The following is a 19,593-nucleotide window of genomic DNA, read 5'->3' on the forward strand; positions in this document are numbered from 1 at the left end:
GATGTCCTTTGCTCCCAGACCCCCCCCCCCCCCCCACGCCCCTTCCAACCTTGTGGACGGCTTTGCGCAGAATGTCCTTGTATTCGTCCTTGGTGATCTCCTTTTTCTGGTAATAAGGTTTAATAGCCAGTTTCACTTCCTCCACGGCTCGCTCTTGGGTGTGAAGCTTCTTCAGGTACTGAGGCGAATCAGAAACAAAATAAATTAGTAGGAAGTGAGGATATTACGAACAGCGAGTCTCGGCTATGTGGTGACACAGGGAGCATCCTTGGCCTAGACCAGGGGTAGGGAACCTGCGGCTCTCCAGATGTTCAGGAACTACAATTCCCATCAGCCTCTGTCAGCATGGCCAATTGGCCATGCTGACAGAGGCTGATGGGGTGCTGCTCAGGTATCTGGAAAACCGCAGGTCTAACTAGGCTGCTACCCTTTCAGGACCTTCATCCATCCAGTAGATTTTTCCTTCACCCTTTCAGGATCTTCATTTTTATTCTGCCCTCCCTCCCATGAACTCAAGGCAGTGTGCATAATTATACTCCTGCCTTATTTTATCCTCAACACCATCTTGTGAGGAAGGCTAGAAAGAGAGAGGCTGGCCCAAAGTTCCCCAGGGAGATACATGCCAGGCTGGAACCTTCGCCTGATTAGTCCCGAGTCGAAATGATTTCTGCTCATAGCTCAACATTCATCAACTGTTAAAATGGTATAGAACTCCCAAACAACTTGTTCCTTGCATATATGGTAAAGGGATTATCTCCGAAATGTTGGCACTGTGGAGACCAAGATGTATAGCCATATGTGGATTGAATGCAAAGAAGTAAAAAGATTCTGGGGAAATGCGCTGCTATGGATAGAGAAACTGGTGAAAAATAAAGTGGAATTAAGAAATGATCCATTATTTACGGGAATAATTGATGATGAAAAATAAGATATACAATATAGAAATATGTATAAAACGTTGATTAGAGCGATACATGCAGTGATAGCGTTTGGATGGAAAGATAAGAAAAAATGGACGATTCAGAAATGGTTGGAATATATATGGGAACATTAGACATTTTTGAAATATTATCAAAGAATAAAACATGGCAAGAAAAACAGAATCGTAATATAAAGACAATGATATTGGTATGCGTGGTAGCAAGGAACCAAGAATCGTGTCACACACTCAGACGGAGAGAAATGTATACATTTTGTGTAATATAATTCATTCAGTATATAACAGTACAAAAACAAACTAATAGTATAATTAAATCAACAGATATTAAATCCAAGTAAGTAAACCATAAGAAGAACAAGCCGCATTTGGGTTTAGATCAGCTCTGAGGAGAGACAAAAAACCTGTATGGCACTTAAGAAATGTGTGAAAGAGAATGTGTGAAATTGTTCTTCTCCTGAGGAAGACATCAATGAAAACGCTTTGAAACACGTGAGGCGTTTGAGACTCAAACATTACTTATTAACTTATGGTTTCCAGAGAGAAACATAATTGGGCATCAATAAGACCCATTTCTTTGGTTGAAAAATTGATCACGTTATTTTCCTGGACGTTACTTGGATTTAATATCTGTTGATTTAATTATACTATTAGTTGTTTTACTATTACTAGATGAAATATAATGCCTACAAAATGTATATATTCTCTCCGATCTAGTGTGTGTTCATAGAATGAAATAATGAAGATATGGACAAGTTATGAGAATTAGATGAAGGAGGCGGGGAGTCAGAAGACATATGGATAAAGAGACAACAACGAATGAACTTACTGCTGTTTGGTTAAAGAAAGTAAAACATAATATTTAGGGAGGGTGGGAGGAGGGAAAAAAAAGGGGAAATGTATTGTTTGGACATTATATCAGAAAGATGTAAATAGAATGATTTATTTCAAACTATACAATTAAAAAATATTTTTTTAAAAAACATTCATCAACTTCACTTTCGGGGAAAGGACCCGTGGCTTCGGTGGCAGAACACGTGCTTGGAATGCTGAAGTTCAATCCCAGGCATCTCTAATTAAATGATGTGGCAGGAGGTGATGTGTAAAAACCTCTGCCTGAGATCCTGGAAAGATAACTACCGGTCTGAGCAGGCAAGACTGACTCTGATGGACCAAGGGTCTGATTCATTGTAAGACAGGTTCTGGAGGGTTTTTCGGGCTGTGTGGCCGTGGTCTGGTGGATCTTGTTCCTAACGTTTCGCCTGCATCTGTGGCTGGCATCTTCAGAGGTGTATCACAGAGAGAAGTCTGTTTCTCACTGTGTCTAAGTGAGAAGGGAAAGTTTAGTGTGGTATATTGTCCATGTCCCCTGATGGGGAACCAATCATGAACTGTTTGGGTGGAACTTGATATGCAAAGGTGTGGTTGAATGCATTGTATTGTGGGTGGGGTTACACCTCTGTGATGGGTGGGGCTACACCTCTGAAGATGCCAGCTACAGATGCAGGCGAAACGTTAGGAATAAAATCCACCAGACCACGGCCCCACAGCCCGGAAAACCATCCAGAACCAGTTGAATCCGGCCGTGAAAGCCTTCGACAATACATTAGAAGACAGTTTTATGTGTCCATCTGAATATTACAGCACCCCTTTACTGCAGTAATTGACAAGCGTGCTGTAGTGGTTAAGAGCAAGTGGATTCTAATCTGGAGAACCAGGTTTGATTCCCCACTCCTCCACATGAGTGGCAGAGAGCTTGTCCTGAGGTAGAACCAGATGTGTTTCCCACCTCCCTATATTCCTATACACAGTTCTCTGGAGACTCCTCTCCAGCCCCCATCTACCTACTTAAAGGTGTCTGTTGTGGGGAGAGGAAGGGAAAGGAGCTTGTAAGCCACCTTGAGTCTCCTTACAGGAAAAAAAGGTGGAGTATCAATCCAAACTCTTCCTCTTCTTCTGAAACAGATTCATATATAAATCCCCTTAGTGCAGTAATTGAAAAGGATTAATAAATACATCCCATTAGTGCAGTAATTGTCAACGATTCATAAATACATCCCTTTACTGAAGTAATTGACAAGGATTCATAAAGTCTCTCATACATATGAACAAATAGGATATTTGCTGCCCAAAGCCCAGGGTATTATTCTTTAATGGCTTATGAAAGTTGGCTTTCCTAACAAAGGACCCACCTTTATGATTTACAAATCAAACCAAGGTTGTTGTTTTTTTCCAACTACAGAAGTTCCTGTTTCTCCCCGGGGCACCCAAATTACAAGGAGGAAACTTTTAATAGACAGAGGAGGCAATCTGAAATATGGCAAGGGGAGGCAACCACCTTATACTTGACCCACGCTTCCTTGGGCAGTTTAGGAGGGATTAACTGTAGGGTGGTCACGGCCCCACCACTACCCTAGAGCTGATCTCAGGCACCCTCTCCCTCCTCGCAGCTGCCTGAGTGATTCTGTGGCCCCAACCCTGAGATTTGTCCACAGCCCCAGAACCGTTAAGACTGCCCCCATACTCAATGACTACAATGAAGAAGAAGAAGAGTTTGGATTTATATCCCATCTTTCTCTCCTGAAAGGAGACTCAAGGTGGCTTACAAGCTCCTTTCCCTTCCTCTCCCCACAACAGACACCTGGTGAGATAGGTGGGGCTGAGAGAGAGTTCCATGGAACTGTGACCTTGCGAAGAGTCACCCAGAGGAATATAAGGTGTGGGAAACACATCTGGTCCACCAGATAAGTCTCTGCCACTCAGGAGGAGGAGGAGTGGGGAATCAAACCCAGTTCTCCAGATTAAAATCCACCTGCTCTTAACCACTACACCACGCTGGCTCTGGTCACTCCCTCTCCGTCACTTTATTAAACTAAACAAATGGGGAAATGTTGCACTGCACCCAACGCTGGACTGTGATGCAAGCCCCTGGGGTGGAACTCACCTCCATTCACCCAAATGAAGATGGGCCAGCTAACCGCAGAACAAGCAACACAAAGCGCTAACACGAAACAAGAAACATCCCTGGTGCCTATTTTCCTATCAGGAAAGAAGCAAGGTTCTTAACAACCAAAAGCTCGAGAGATATGTGAAGGGGTGTCTGCGGTCCCCTCAGCTGCACCTGCTCTACCCATCTTTTTTACCTTATCATCACCCGCATACATCAGAGCTGGTGCTGCCGTCAAATCGGTGCAGTGACCCCGAAGAGGAAGCAAAGATGCCAGCTGTGGAGGAGGCCTGCTGGACACTCGGCTCCAACCCACCGGCATCACCCCACCATGAGAAGTGCAGGGGGGTGTTGAAACCACAACCTCCCATCGGCAAGGAGCTCTAGAAGCAGATTACTGAGAGACAGATTAGTACTGACCAGGTGCATTTCTGAGCGGGTGGGTGAAGTGCGGTGGTTAAGGAGAGAGGCCCAGGGAGGGTTGAAGGCTTGCTGTGGGTGCAGGATCTGGGAGAGAAAAAAAAAAAAAAAACAGGAGGGCTAAAAACAAAGAAGCGTGGCTTATAACGTTACTTAGATGCCAGCTGTTGTGGCCCGTTGCGTATCTTTACATTCCACGCTTGAGAACTCAATCTGGGCTTGGGGTGGCTCAAGATTGCAAAAAGGAAACCTCTGCTTACTGGCTCAAAAGAACAGCGTTAAGAAACTAGACCTGTGAAGTAGAAATAATTTAAAAGTCTATGTCGAAAGACCAACAATAAAAGAAAAAAAATGCAAAAGCGGTGACAGAATTTTACAGAATTGAAAGGGGTTACCCAAAATATGTACTTAGACTCAAGTCTCTGTAGAAATGATGATATCCCTTCAATGAGAAATCCAAAAAGTGAAGGCACAAGCAGGAAGGGTTCCAATTGCCACTTGGATGTTCAGCTGGATTCCCACTTCAGGAGAACATGGTTGGTGGTAATGTTCACCCAGGTGTAGGTTCAGCGGCGCTTTTCAACCTTGGCCTTCTTCAGTCACAACAATTACATGCAAGAGAGTGACAAAGACACATCTAGCGGAAGGGATGACTTCAATGAAGTAACAAACTGCCTGCATCCTACATCGTGGTGTGAACGTTTGGCACTCCAGATGTTATAGTTCTACCAATTCCCATCGGCCCTGCCAGCGTAGCCAGTTGGCCATGCTGGCGAAGGCTGTCAGAGTGTAACCTGCTTATCCTGGAGTGCTCAAAATTAACTTCCTCGGCTAATCCCCATCAACTCAATCTCAAGGAGGCCAAGGACAGCGAGCCCCACCTCTGCCCCAGATGAAATCAAACCAAGCCCTATCTCCACACAAGCCTTTACCAGCCCAGATACCCTAAGCTTGAACTTGTCAGACCTTCAGCAGCAAGTACTACAATCCTAAAGGCGCCAGGTGAACCCAAGCAAAGAGGCAAGTCCTGCTGTCCCATGGAACATCCTGATTTCATGGAAGTGTAGGTGTGTGCTAAAATAACATCTTGTTTATGCACTCCAGATGTAAGCCTTTTTTGCAGGAGTTCCATACCCACTGTGCGCCACTGTCCTCTGTAAAATGATCTCCAGTGAGCCTGTAAACCTCCCCGCAACATTTCAGAGCTTGAACAAACTTTTCTACACTTTTAAAAGAAATATCCAAACAAATCAGAAAATCAAAAGGAGGTTTCTCAACTGAATTTGAAATTCTGGTGCTCAGAACACCTATTGTGCTAAAATCAGAGTTATCAACACCAAGCACAGTCGTCTTCTTAAGCCAAGAGGAGCAGGAATGAAATCCATACCCTGTACATACATACATACATTCACTCACTCACTCCTTTACTGGCATAAGTAGCAAAATACAGAGCCATCCATATAAAAAGGCAGATCAAAATATGTAGAGCCCTGTACATTCATCCTATTGTTCAGTCTGACACCAGGAACTAAATTCTAGCATTTTTACCAAAAAAATGAAATAAAAAAGGCTTTCATACCTGGTTGGTTGCTTGAATAAGCTCCTGGGCTTTTGCCCGGCTTGCAAGGTTGGCCTCTTCCATCTTGAAGAGCAGGGCAGTTACTAGGTGGGGAAACAAGAACCTTAGGAACAGAAATAGCCCCTAAACTGCAGAAGTGAGCAGACACATTGCTAAGCCCACCTTCCAACCGATCCTGGACTCAGGCTGAAAATGCCTGAAGGGGGATATTAATGCATTTCCAGCTTCGAAAGGCTGGCCCACTTACTCGACATATACATACTGCAGGTACGCAGAAGTCCCGTTTCTCAAATTGACAGCCCCTCATCACAAGATCTAAGCATCCGCTCCTCCTCCTCCAAGCTGACCACTTTCCAGGAGAGCCGTGGCTGAGTGGGAGATTAACTGCCCCGTTTTGCAGAAGACCCCAGATTCAATCCCAAGTTAAAAGGATCAAGCACTGCAAAAGACTGGAGGTCTTGGAGAGCCACTGCTAGTCCAATAAGGCTGAACTTCCTTATTGGACTAGCGCTTGGCTCAGGGTCTGAACCCCTGTCTGCGATTTTAAGCTTCAAGCAAAGAGCCAGTATCCAGCCTTAAGAGAGGTCCAAATTCTCCATCTCACACACACATCTCCCTTTTCTGAATAGCTCACGTTCAATATAAAGGAAGGGCCGTGTCTTTCCAGTCAATAGGTCCCAGAACTATCTCTGGATTATCCAGTTGCGTAACACAGCCTGTTCCCATTTTTTCCCCAGTTCTGGTTTCTCAGAACACCATACTTAGGATGAGCCTGCAGGCCCATAAAAACTGTTGTCACAGTTTATAACATACAACGTAGACTTTTAGACACTGAGCTTCAAGGACTCAATATGGCAGGTAAAAACATTTCTTCCCCATTATATATGGGGATCTTGCCGTTCCCTAATAATCTGGCATCTGTCATCTAACCCGGGGTCTCCAAACAATGGCCTTCTTGATGTTCGTTGAAAACAATCCCCATCAGTCCTTGCAAGCAGGGTCAATTGTCAGAACTGACGAGATCACAGTCCATTAACATCTGCAGGGCCCTAATTTGGAGACCCCTGATCTAACCAATACTTTATGCTCACCAGGCTAATTATCCTACCTTCAGCTACACCATTGGAGGAGTCCATAAAATCCCCTATATAAACAGATTTTGTCCCTGTAGACAGCTCTGTATAGAAACTATATCACATGTTATATTATAATGCCCCTTTAATACTGATATCAGGCCCAGATTTCTTGACGCATCTCTAACCAAATGGATTTTCTGATGAAAATAAAGTATGGTTTTCATCTTTCAAGTCAAGATCCTGTCATAAAGGAGAAGGTGGCAGAGTTTTTACGGCTGCTTATAAAACTTGGGAGAATCTAAATGTTGAACCTGTATTATTATCAAACTCTGTATTTATACCCTGTTAAAATGCCAAAACAGGTGTTGTTATCAAGCTGCTGTCAAAAGCTGAAGCAGCCAGCATTGGGCAGGGCTGTGCAAAAATATATTTCTATTACTCCCATTCCCTTTCATTCCCTGTTGGGATACATACATGCCAGCACTCCACTGGTGCAGTCCACTCCACCCTGCAGGTTCCAAGACATGGGAGCAGATGGGTGCGCGAGGCAGATGCTTGTGAGGTGTGGGGTGGCTTCGGCTGTGCTAAACACTGCCCTCTTTGGTCTCGGACAAGCTGTCATGCTTCTGGCTCATCTGGGAAGCACTCTTAGGCGGCTCCAGCCCGGGGGTCTTCAGGGGAGGAAGGAGACAGCCGAGGCGATCCCTTGCAGCCGCTGTCCACAGTCTGGGAGTCGGAGTGAAACCCTGCAGCCGGAGCTAAGCGGCTGAGAGGGCTCAGTGCTGCTTGGGCGTCCCCACTCCTCGGGACTTCTCCAGAGCCCGGACCATGAGGGTTCTTTTCCCGCCCGACCCTCAAAGGGCTGCTGGCCCCCTGGCTGCAGCTGTCTGCTTTGGACTTCTTCAACCCTGTCTTCACCTTGAGCTTCTTCTTTTTCTTGGGCTCCGAGGCACCTTTCCCGGCAGAGCCCCTTCCAGCCCCCTAACTTCCGCCCATCTTGGCGCTGGTCAGTCCTTTGACTTTCTTGGAGCTTTGAAGCCGGGCTCTTTGACGCTGGCCATCCTCCCCTGGCCCAGCCCTGCGAAGCTTCTCCCGGACTATCGTGCACCTTCTCCTCTGACTTGAGGAAAGGCGACCGGCTCTCCTTGCTCAGCTGGCTGACCAGGCTCCCGCGATGGATCCAACCTGCTTTCACCTGGCGGTGAAGTGCTGCTGACGCCTTCCCGGATCAGTACAGCTACCTTAGACTGGAGTTTCACCTTCCGGCCTGAGCCAAGCTTGCCGCTCTCCTTGTGGCTTCCGGCTTTGATTTTCTTCCCGCCCTTGTCCCGATCGGGTCGGGCTTTCTTTTCCGCCTTGGGCAATTCCTGTTGCTCTGAACAGGGAGGCGCCTCTTTCAGCTTCTTTTTGTACTTGTCGCAGCGGGCACCTGGCCGGGTCCACTCGGGTAGGTGCGGCGCTCTTGCGTTCTGCTCCTTGCGTTCCTTCTGCTTGGTATCCTCCTCAGGCCGCTTGTCCTTGCGGGACGGGACCGTGTCCTCCTTGACGGCTGAACGAGAACCGCCAGATTTGGATTCCCCTCGGCGAAGCCAGCATGGTCCGAGAAGCAAAGCCGAACTCATCCCTGGAGTGGTTAGAGCACTTCCCGTTTAAGCCCTTTCTGGCGTCTTCCAGCAGAGCTCTCTCCATTTTCTCTTTGCTGGTTGGCCGTGATAAATGGTCAGCTTTTAATGGTGAAAGAGGTCATTGTGACCGTTGAGGTCTTGCAGATCGAAGCCGGAGGGGCACCCACAGATCGCGGCGGCTGCCTCTCCGTCTCTTCCATCAAGACCTTTTCCGGCGGGTTAGGTCCAAAGAGGTGGACCTCCCGGCTCCCACGTTCCCTTGTCCTAGCGGATAAGCAGCGACGGGAAGGATGCTTCTCATGGCGCGTAAGGGCGAAGGCGTTTCTTCTTCTTCTTGCTGCTGTCTCCCGGTGCTTGTCTTTTGTGCCTGCTGCGGTGGAGTGCGAGAGGCTGCTGCATGTGCGATCGGGGACGCAGCGACCCGTCGGCTTCTCCTTCGACTTGACGCCCTGCTCTTTCACGGCTCGCGCAGCAGAGGTGTCATCGCGAGGAACCCGACCGCTGACAGCGTAGCAGTGCTGATCGAGGCGCTTACCAGGAGGCGGGAGGTTCGGTGGTGTGAGCGGGAACGGGAGGTCCTGTGGCCTTGGCGATGAAAGCGCCAGTGGTTCCGCTGGATTTGGAGCGTGACTTAGATTTCTTCTTTGGGTTCCACGAAGAGGCAAACGACTCCTTGGTTTTAGAGGCCTTGTGTTCTCGCGACCTTTTGCGCTCCCTTTTTGATTTCTTACACGAGCCAGAGCTGGAACCAGAGTGGGATTTAGAAGCAGGGCGTTTGGGGGCAGGGGGCGGCGGAGGCGGCGGCAAGGGGGACGGGGCGCGGTGGTAGCGTTCTCGGCGCTGGGTCAGGATCTTCCGCCTCAGATCCACCCCCTTCCAACGGGGGTCAGGCTGGTTCTCGCTGAAGTCGATCTGTAAGGCGCCTCATACGTCCATCTGAGTGCAGTGCAGGTAAACGACAGGAAGTCATCCTCTTCCACCACGCCCGCGCCAGGGTGCTGCTGCTCTGCAGTATGGCACCTGCTCGGAACCGGTCGGGATGGGGGCTATACCTCTAGAGTCTTCTGGCTGCGGGCTCATTCCACCACTCCTTCCTCGATTTCTGAGTCCCCACCTCCACTTCCATCCCATTCCATCGAGGACCGGCGCCCGCCCCGATGATGCCCGCTCCCCTTTGAGGCCTTCTCCCCAGTCCTCAACTTGGCATTTCCAACAGTCACGACCTCCAAGGACACTTTCCCCTCTAGCTGAGGCTTTGCTTCAGCATCCAAGCGACCTTTAGGAGCTAAATCTACCACAAAGACTCTTCGGCGTGGCTCAGGAACTTTAGCCTCCATCTGTTCTGGAGGGAGGTCCTCAGCCAGCGTGGAGTCGGCACAGGGTGGCTCCTTGCCCTCAGGGGGCTCAGCGGGACCGACCGACTCACTCTCATAATCCCTGGCAGGTTCTGCTTCGGGTTCCGAATCGTCTTGCCCTTTGTCTGAGCTGGGGAAGTCTTGACTCAAGCTGTTCTCGTCGTAGATCCCGGCCAAAGTTTCTGAGATGCGGCTGATGCTGTGGGACATATCTGGAGGGAGCTGGTCACGGTCGTCTTCCTCCTCTTCCTCGTCGTCATCGTCATCTTCCTCAGGAGAGGGGGTGCTAGCAGAAGAACTGGGGTTGGAGCCCGTGGGGTCAAAGGGGTCGTATTTCTGGTCATGCCGGCCACCCTCGGTCTCTTTGTGGGGCGAGTCGCCAAAGCTGAAATCGCCATTCAGGTTGTCCTCGTCAGTAGGGTGGAAGGGATCATAAATATCCAGGTCTGGGGAACGCATCGCAGGGCAGGGATTGACTGAGCCGCCGCTGCCTCCTTCGCCAGGGAGACCCTGATGGCGGGACACCGAGGATGTTGATGAAGAGCAGAGCGAAGAAGGGAGGACTGGAATCCTATCAAAGAGGTTGGCAGGCGGTTGGGGAGCAGCTGCTGGGAATGGACTTCATGACCTGTGGCACCCTGTGGGCGCTGCTGCCCCCCATTGGAGATCCCCATGCCAGTGCCCAGAGTCATGCCCAGAAAAGGTGAAGGAGAAGTCCTCTTTGCTTTGGGGGACTGCAAAACCTCACTCCTGGCTAAAGCAGAAGTCCAAAAGCCTTTGTCCACTACTGACAGAGTCCTGTGTGGGTTCAGAGGGCGGGGCTGTTCTAGAAGGGAAGAGTGGCCGACGGGGCAGTCCCTCCTTCCTCTCCAGCAAGGTGCTGATGGTCCAAGGCAGACTGTTAAGAGGATGTAAAAAAGAAGTGGTTAGGAGGTTTGCCAGAGCTATAATTTGATGTCCTGTCCTTTTAGAACAGTGGTGGAGAACCTTTGGCACTCCAGATGTTATGGACTACAATTCCCATCAACCCCTGCCAGCATGGCCAATTGGCCATGCTGGCAGGGGCTGATGGGAATTGTAGTCCATAACATCTGGAGTGCCAAAGGTTCACCACCATGGTTTTAGAAGAAAGAAGAGTTTGATTTATATCCCCCCTTTCTCTCCTGCAAGAAGACTCAAAGGGTCTTACAATCTCCTTTCTCCCTCCCCCCCCCAACAACAAACACCCTGTGAGGTAGGTGGGGCTGAGAGAGCTCAGAAGAACTATGACTAGCCCAAGGTCACCCAGCTGGTGTGTGTGGGAGTGCACAGGCTAATCTGAATTCCCCAGATAAGCTTCCACAGCTCAAGCGGCAGAGCAGGGAATCAAACCCGGTTCTTCAGATTAGAGCGCACCTGCTCTCAACCACTACACCGCACTGGCTCTCAGCACTGCTCTAAGTTATGCAAACAGGACATGTACCAGACTTCTGCATCCTCCAGGACCGATCTCTTCTAAGGACGCCCGACAAGGCACCAACGTCCCCCAGCCGGACTTCAGCCACCAGCTCCACTTCTTCCAGACCTTCTTCCCCACTGTTTGGGCGAGAGGGGAAGGAAGAGATAAGGAATCAGGAATGGAATCTCTCACCTCCAGGAATTCCCACAGCAGCCAACGTAAAGCTTTAAAATGAAGCAATTCATACAAGGGGCAGAGGACAGATAAAACGTCTGCATCGTCATTTCTAGAGCCAAATCACACTGTGAAAACCAGGGGGTTAAATTGTAAGAGATGTGTAAGAAATGTTTGTAGAATGTATAGCTGTAACAAGAAAACCTCACAGTGGCTTTTCACCAGTGAAGGCTTAGAAGACAATCTCTGCTCTCTGCCTTGAGAATCACTATGTTCAAAAGCTTCCAAAATGAGCCTAACCATTCAATCCCACATAATGGGAGGCTGCATGGGACACAGAGCTGCCACAAACATCGATTCGTTTCCTGCTTTTGATGGCAGCTCTGGACGCAGCTGATTATGGCTGCAAGTGGGTGGGATCATCTCTCCGCTGCTCTGTGGCACACGCCTTGACTGATACAGCAGCAGGTATAATTCATGGTATTTTTACCCTAAGCACCTTAGAGATGGTCTTCCCCATGGCCTGTTGGGTATCCCCAAGCTCACTGACACGGTCTGATCTCTAAAGTAGTCCGAGTGGCACGTTCAGACATCAATAATGCACTAAACAGAGCATGCCTGATGTTGTTGGACTGAACAGAACCAGTAGCTGCCCAGCCTGAACGTTACATGACAAGGCAGTAACTCGTCGGCCCGGACAGATTCTAAAACACCTTCCCGTGCAGAACCGCTCAAAGTACGTTCGCTGCAAATGTCATTTTACTTTTTGCAACTGGATCTAAATTGGTATCGGACAACGAAAACAAGAGCCCAACAAATTCAAATTGCTTTTGAGTCTGTACTTAATCAGTGAATGGGGTGGCATTTTTAAAGCTGTTACTGTACTGTGTCGATCATGAAAGTTTACTAGAGCTTTTGTTGTTGTTTTTTTGCAGAATTTCAGAGCTCCGTTTTGCACCGCTCGCTTCCTCTGGCAATTGTCATTCTGTGGAAGAATCCCACTTACTAAACTGCCTGGGTCCCAAAGGAGCTTTCTACTTCCTGTGGCAAATGGCAAGCCCATTCCAGGTAATCCAGAACTCCAGCCAAGGCAGGTACTGCAGCAGAACAAGGAGCCTCAAAAACCTGGAGGAAAATAAAAGTTTTTAGAACTAAGGGACAGGCTGAGATCTGCAATTTCTCCTCCACTAAAAGGAGCGGAAGGAAAGAGACACAACTGTTCAACATATCTGCGATTTACAGTACCGTAGACCAGTGGTGGCGAACCTATGGCACGGGTGCCAGAGGTGGCACTCAGAGCCCTCTCTGTGGGCACGCACAAACAGAGTGCTCCCCCCCAATCTAGGCTGGCCTGGGCCACTGGGCTCGATTATTAGCATTAAACCTAAGACCTAGTTTTGGGGAACCAGTGTAGGTAACCCTGTTAAGCGCTGTTAAACCCCACTGATTTTCATGCGAAGAACTAAAGCGCAATCATTTACCTGGGAGTAAGCTCGGTTGCTGGCAATGGGGCTTGCTTCTGAGTAAACCCTCCTAGGGTCGTGATTCACCCGTTGGAAGAGTTGCTTGGTTGCTTCAAAGCCAAGCCACCGACTACCACCAAGCTTACTCCCGAGTAACGCACGCCTCAGAGCCAACCGTTTTTTTCTAAACTAAAATCTCAGTATTCAGATTAAATGGCCGTGTTGGCACTTTGCGATAAATAAGCGGGTTTGGGGTTGCAATTTGGGCACTCGGTCTCGAAAAGGTTCGCCGTCACTGCCGTAGACTGTATCCAGTCCACTCTGCTCAGCTGAAGGCTTGGCCAGAGAATGAGGCTCCACACTTCGCTGAATGGCAGAATACAAACCCAAGACCAATTATTGTTCATCGCAATGTACCATTATGATGCCTGATCATGCAAAGAAAGTGTCACAACCTATGGGTGAATACTGATGGGGAATTCCAGCCCACTAGAAGTTAGGGGTTCTCCAACCGGGAATTTGAACCATAAAGGTGCACAGAGAGAATAGTTAATAAAAAATTCACAGCAGGGGTAAGGGACAGTTTTCTCAGAATCATCAGGGATGCCAAGGCTTTTTATAGGCAGATACAACCAACTATAAGTAGGCAGGAGTGATACTACATTAAATGGATGCTAATACTTGGCAAAGATTAGTTTCCTTGGAGTCAAGAGGAAGTTACTTCCTTAGCAGCACACACACTGGGAAATGATCTGTTTTGTTTTTCATATTCCCTCCATGAGCTAGGATCAGTGGGACCTGGTTAAAAAATAACCTTGGAGAGAAATGGAAAAAAAGTCTGTGATATAAGCGCACATTCTTCGATATGTAACTATCAGTGAGACCTGTGCCTTTAAGGTTGTTCATGGGCGGAGTTAAGAAAAGCAGCGGAGAGGCCAGTCGAGACTTAAGCTAGCAGCTGAGGGGAAGCACCGGGCTGCCTCCTTGTGTGTAAACAGAGAAACACGAGGAGAGCCCTATGAAAGCACAATGCGTAGAGAAGGGTCCTGAGGTAAGCGTTCCCTGCGTAATCAGCCTCTAAGTTCAGTGGCTTTAGCTAAAATATAAGGCAACAGCTACATTTTGATTAGTCTTTGCTTCACTCAGGCCTAACTATCAGGCCTCCTCCTTCAATGCTGAATTCACCAGATCTTGTTTGGAAGACCACAGAGCGCTAAGAATCGGCGGCATCCTCCTAACTGCTGCTCGTCAAGAACTGTGAGCTCATTAACACAAGCCAAACGTGCGTGCGTGCCCTTCCAGACATACCTCACCCATCGGGGGGTTCCTATCACAGACCAACGCAGGATCCCCTGTTCCCAGCCAACTTCCTCCAAGTCCTTCAGATCTGGAGCTCCGGCACCATTTCCTTCGGTTTGTTTGCTTGCACTCAGCATCTGAAAAGGAGAACGGGGTCTCAGATTGGATATTGGATAGATACAAATGCAGGTGTGTGCACATCAAACAGATTTATTGCAATACCAAAGGCTTTCAAAGGAAGAGTTGAACAGAAGCGGTTTGCCATTGCGTTCCTCTGCGTAGCACACATGAACTTTCCTCATGGTCTCCCATCTAAGTAGCATAAAAAGCCGACCTTGCTCAGCTTCCAGGATCTGATGAGACTGGGCTAGCCTGAGCTATCTAGGTCAGGGCACAGTCTTTATTAAATCTCTAGGAGCAGAAGTGGCGTAGTGGGGAAGAGCAGGTCCATTCTAATCTGGAGAACTGGGTTTGATTTCCCGCTCTACCGCTTGAGATATGGAGGCTTATCTGGAGGACTAGAGTAGCTTGTGCACTCCAACACACACCAGCTGGGTGACCTTGGGCGAGTCACAGCTCTTCGGAGCTCTCTCAGCCCCACCTACCTCACAGGGTGTTTGTTGTGGGAGGGGGGGAAGGGAAAGGAGACTGTTAAGCCCCTTTGAGTCTCCTCACAGGAGAGAAAGGGGGGGGTGTAAATCCAAACACTTCTCTTCTTCTATTAAAGGGACATTTCCCACCTCTTCCCAGGCAACAGACGGCCCTGTTGCCAAACAGAATTATTATAAGGCAGCGATGGCGAACCTTTTCGAGACCAAGTGCCCAAATTGCAACCCAAAACCCACTTATTTATTGCCAAGTGCCAACATGCCAATTTAACCTGAATACGGAGGTTTTAGTTTAGAAAAAATGGTTGGCTCTGAGGCACAAGTTACTCGGGAGCAAGCTTGGTGAAGCAACCGTGCAACGCTTTGAATGGGTGAATCGAGACCCTAGGAGGGTTTACTCAGAAGCAAGCCCCATTTCCAGCAACTGAGCTTACTGCCAGGTAAAGGATCGTGCCCAGGCCAGCCTAGATGTGCGTGGGGGGGGGGGGTGATTTTCCACCACCCCCACATGACGAACTCTGTGCACGCGTGCCCACAGAAAGGGCTCTGAGTGCCACCTCTGGCACCCGTGCCGTAGGTTCGCCACCACTGTTATAAGGCTTCCATTAATGAAAATTTAGCCGCCTTCTCAGTCCTGTTCCCCCATCGTTTCTCAAGTTCTACAGCGAGCCCCGCAGTTTTGAGATACCTTTCTCACTGGCTGGGTCCTGCCGTTCAGGTGCCAAGCCGCTGCCCATGGCTTGCTGCAAAGCTTTCTGTGAAGGTGAAAAAAAAGGAACACGGAACGGAGTCAGCGCGAGTGACAAGGAAGATGAAGGACGGCAACAGCCAGGAGCCCACTCCCAAGCGGTTGGCTACGTTCCACCCCGATTGGCCCAATGACGCTCTTTGAATTCATCTGCCCAGGCAGAACGAGTGGGACAAGTCCAATGCCAACAAAAGTGAAAAAGCATCTCATGAAGCAATCCCACGAACATTTGGGGGGTTTGTTTCGAGATAGCCACATTGAGATATCTAAAGGGATGTCATGTTGGGGAGTGAGCAAGCTTGTTTTCTGCTGCTCCAGAGACCAGGACCAGGAGTGATGGGTCCAAGGTGAAGGAAAAGCGATTCCACCTAAACACCAGGAAAAACCTCCTGACAGTAAGGGCTGTTTGACAGTGGAATGCACTACCTCGGAGTGTGGTGGAGTCTCCTTCTCTGGAGGTTTTTAAAGAGAGGCTAGATCAGGGGTAGGGAACCTGCGGCTCGAGAGCCACATGCGGCTCTTCTGCCCTTGCACTGTGGCTCCACGAGCCGAGCCGCTGGCCCCATCCTTGCCTGCCCTACAGGCAGCAGGGTGGACGCATCCATGCGCTTCTCAGAATGAGCGGAGTAAAAGGTAAAAAAACCCAATATACACAGTATTATCTTTATTTTAAATGTCAAATATTATTTGCGTCTCCAAGTGTTTTCTTTCCCCATGGAAAACGGGTCCAAATGGCTCTTTGAGTGTTAAAGGTTCCCTACCCCTGGGCTAGATGGACATCTATCAAGAGTGCTTTGTTTGTGTGTTCCTGCGTTGCAGGGGGTGGGACTTGATGGCCCTTGGGGTCTCGTCCAACTCTATGATTCTATGACTCAGCTCCTCTTCAGGGGAGCGACGGGACAGCTATCTGAAAATCCTGTCAATACTCCTACTAATACTCCTTATAGCTTATCAATGAAGATCCATAACTAACAAGCACACTAATTTCATGTTTGTCATTCAAAAGACAAGACTGATGGTAACGACAGCAGGCCATCCAGAGGAACCACTCCCAAAGATAAAGGGTTCCTTAAAGCTCCCTGCATTCAACTGCGACTCTCAAATCGCACTGTGTTTGGCAGGGACGCAGGGCTCACGGTCAAGATAGAGTCTGCTCTATGAGGCTGATGCACGCACCCAGAGAACTTTTGGTATTTTTAGACCTGAAGTCCCTGGCTTTTACTACCGCCAATCGCATGAGAGAGACAGAGAGAATGGCGTGCCTCACTGAAATCCTCCCATTGTATATCTGTGCAATCCTCTCTGCTGACTTTGTACTACTTATTTACCCTTCTGGTTTTCTGGTTGTTGTTTTTTTCCTTTTGCACGCCCTGAAGCCAACCAGTTTTATGAACGTTTGTTCTCTCTCTCAGGAGGAAAGGCTGACTGTATGCTTTCTGGAAGCAGCTTTCCCGATCTTACAACTCTGATGTGTGCTGACTTGGAAGCAAATGTCACTCCCAAGCAAGGGGACATATTTCAGCGTGACGCCGCAATCTTGTGCTTATCTGAAAGCAGGTCCTATGGCTACATTTAGTGGGAGTTCTCCCCAGGTTGAAGTATTTACCTGGGAATAAGCCCCACTGGAAGCAGCAGGGCAGACTTTAACTTCCTAAAGTCCACTGGATCAAGCAGCATGTGTCAAATTTGGGCAACAGAAAGGGATTTTTTTTGCCACTGTTGGCCAATTTGGCTAAAGTCAGAAACACTTAACCCTTCCAACCCATAACAGCTTTTCCTGTACCGCTGCTTTAAAGAGTGTAAGATTAAATGGTAATGTTTTATAAAGGGGTGGGGGTGTGAGTTGGAAATTGTGGCAGATTCACTTCTGAATGCTGAAAACACCATTCCATGGATTGGAAATCCACACAACTTGAGTAAACAAAAAACCCCACAAACAACACAATTGCCACATACCGAGGGGGAGGGAACAGGGAGTAAAATAGGAAACGGTGCTTTAATGAATACCAATCTAGAATCGCCTGAAAATTTTTAAAAAGTTTACTTAAAAATAAGTTTTTTTAAAAGCGTGCACTGTAATAGGAACGTAGAAATAAGGGGTGAGAATTTGCTTTTGACAAAATGAAGCAGAGAGCCTGAAGATGAACAGACCGAAGATGCAAAAAACCCAAAGATGAAAAGTGCCCTGAGGATCTTCCCATGTCCCATTGGATGCTGCTCCAGAATTGGACCCCCCATATACTTCAGAATGTCTTACTGGGGAACTCAAAGAGCTACAACGAAAAGGAAGTCAGAAAAAAATCCCAGCATGCACAGAGACAGTGCAATGAATTAATTGCTGATATAAAAGAGAAGCCTACATCTATCTATCAAACACACAGAAGAGGACCCGTCAAGTCCTTTTGATACTCAGCAAAGCCAAAGTCAAGACAAAGCTTTTTCCGGGGCCTTTTCGTATTACTGTTGCAAGGTTGCCTCTTTTCTGATTTATGCACTCTTATGCAGGGTCGTGTAGGTTCCCGGAAAATGATTTCCACTGGAGTCCAATTAGCGGTGAGATCACAATTATGCAATTCAGTTTCGTTATAATAAGGCTCTCAGCTTGAACCCCTTGCTTAACTCGATGAGAGGCTCTTAACATCTGTAAGATTTCTTCACTCCTTAGAAGTCTAGCATTCAAAAGAGTCAAGCATTTGTTTGCCCACTGGGTGGGGTGGGAGGGAGATGACTGACAAGCCGATCCATAATTAAAGTACATGCAGATTACCTGGCCAGTCCTACATTTCGCTAAACTGTTACTTCTGCATTCTTCAGTTCTCTAGCTGGGTTCTGGGTGTGTGTGTGTGTTTTAAATTCCTTGCAATTTTACGTGAGCACAATATAGACTATAAAACGGGATGTTGCTTGTCATAAAACTGCTTAACGTATACTTAGCTTGGCATTTTTAATAAGCTATTATTTTATAGTTCCCCAGAAAAGTGAATAATTCCAGAGGAGGAGCCGTGTTCATCTGTCACAGCAGAAACAAACAGGAGCCTTGTGCGGAATCATAAAAGCTTTCATTCTAGCAGAATAAGCTTTTATTCTAGCAGACGCTTCCAGAGACCACAGCCCACTTCACCAGAGCATTAGAAAGGATATGCCAGGGGGAAAAAAATACTTCTTAATGTCTACGCCACAAGACAGCCCAAGATTCTTCCTGAAATTGGAGACATTTATTTACTATTTCACATTTTTTTATCCCGCCCTATCTGGAACGGCTCGGGGCGGGTTACGACAATTAGACACCATAAAATATTTAAAAACAACATTACCATTAAAAATGACAAAACGTCTACGATATATTAAAACAATAGATTAATAAATCGTGTATAAAAATAGATGGCATTTTAAGAATCAGACCTTCTCATTCCCACTCTTCTCCCCACCCTTCGGAGGCCAAGAGGAGCTGTTACCGTGTTTCCCCGAAAATAAGACAGTGTCTTATATTAATTTTTGCTCCCAAAGATGTGCTATGTCTTATTTTCAGGGGATGTCTTATTTTTCTGTGTTCTGTTCGTCGGGGATGCTTCCAAACAAAAACTTTGCTACGTCTTACTTTCGGGGGATGCCTTATATTTCGCACTTCAGCAAAACCTCTACTACGTCTTATTTTCAGAGGATGTCTTATATTTGGGGGAAAAGGGTAGTACCAGCTGACTAGTTGGGAAAGGCCTGGTGGAACAATCAGGTTTTGCAAGCCCTAAGATAGTTCCTGCAGGGCTCTAACCTCAGCTGGTAGTTTGTTCTTCCAGGCCAGAGCCATGTCGAAGCCAGCCAAATGTCTCTCGGGTCAGGGACATGTATCAGATATTAGGCATAGATAAATACAGACAGACAGATAGATAAATATACACAAGACAGATATTTTGGTCATCCACTGTA

General features: G+C 47.7%; 1 protein-coding gene across 1 annotated transcript in view; it reads right to left on the reverse strand.

The window, feature by feature from the left end:
• The window catches only part of SCAF1 (SR-related CTD associated factor 1), a 32,349-nt gene that overhangs the window by 809 nt on the left and 11,947 nt on the right, over window positions 1–19,593 (reverse strand). Inside the window, 18 exon segments of the mRNA XM_048516453.1 lie at window positions 50–178; window positions 4,081–4,220; window positions 4,223–4,391; window positions 5,884–5,966; window positions 7,434–7,500; window positions 7,503–7,988; window positions 7,991–8,032; window positions 8,035–8,148; window positions 8,150–8,728; window positions 8,731–9,072; window positions 9,075–9,199; window positions 9,202–9,535; window positions 9,538–10,544; window positions 10,547–10,837; window positions 11,402–11,514; window positions 12,558–12,676; window positions 14,323–14,450; window positions 15,610–15,676. Coding sequence (XP_048372410.1) covers window positions 50–178; window positions 4,081–4,220; window positions 4,223–4,391; window positions 5,884–5,966; window positions 7,434–7,500; window positions 7,503–7,988; window positions 7,991–8,032; window positions 8,035–8,148; window positions 8,150–8,728; window positions 8,731–9,072; window positions 9,075–9,199; window positions 9,202–9,535; window positions 9,538–10,544; window positions 10,547–10,837; window positions 11,402–11,514; window positions 12,558–12,676; window positions 14,323–14,450; window positions 15,610–15,676 — 4,335 coding nt within the window.

Source organism: Sphaerodactylus townsendi, linkage group LG15 (genome assembly GCF_021028975.2).
Source record: "Sphaerodactylus townsendi isolate TG3544 linkage group LG15, MPM_Stown_v2.3, whole genome shotgun sequence".
Classification (NCBI taxonomy): Eukaryota; Metazoa; Chordata; class Lepidosauria; order Squamata; family Sphaerodactylidae; genus Sphaerodactylus; species Sphaerodactylus townsendi.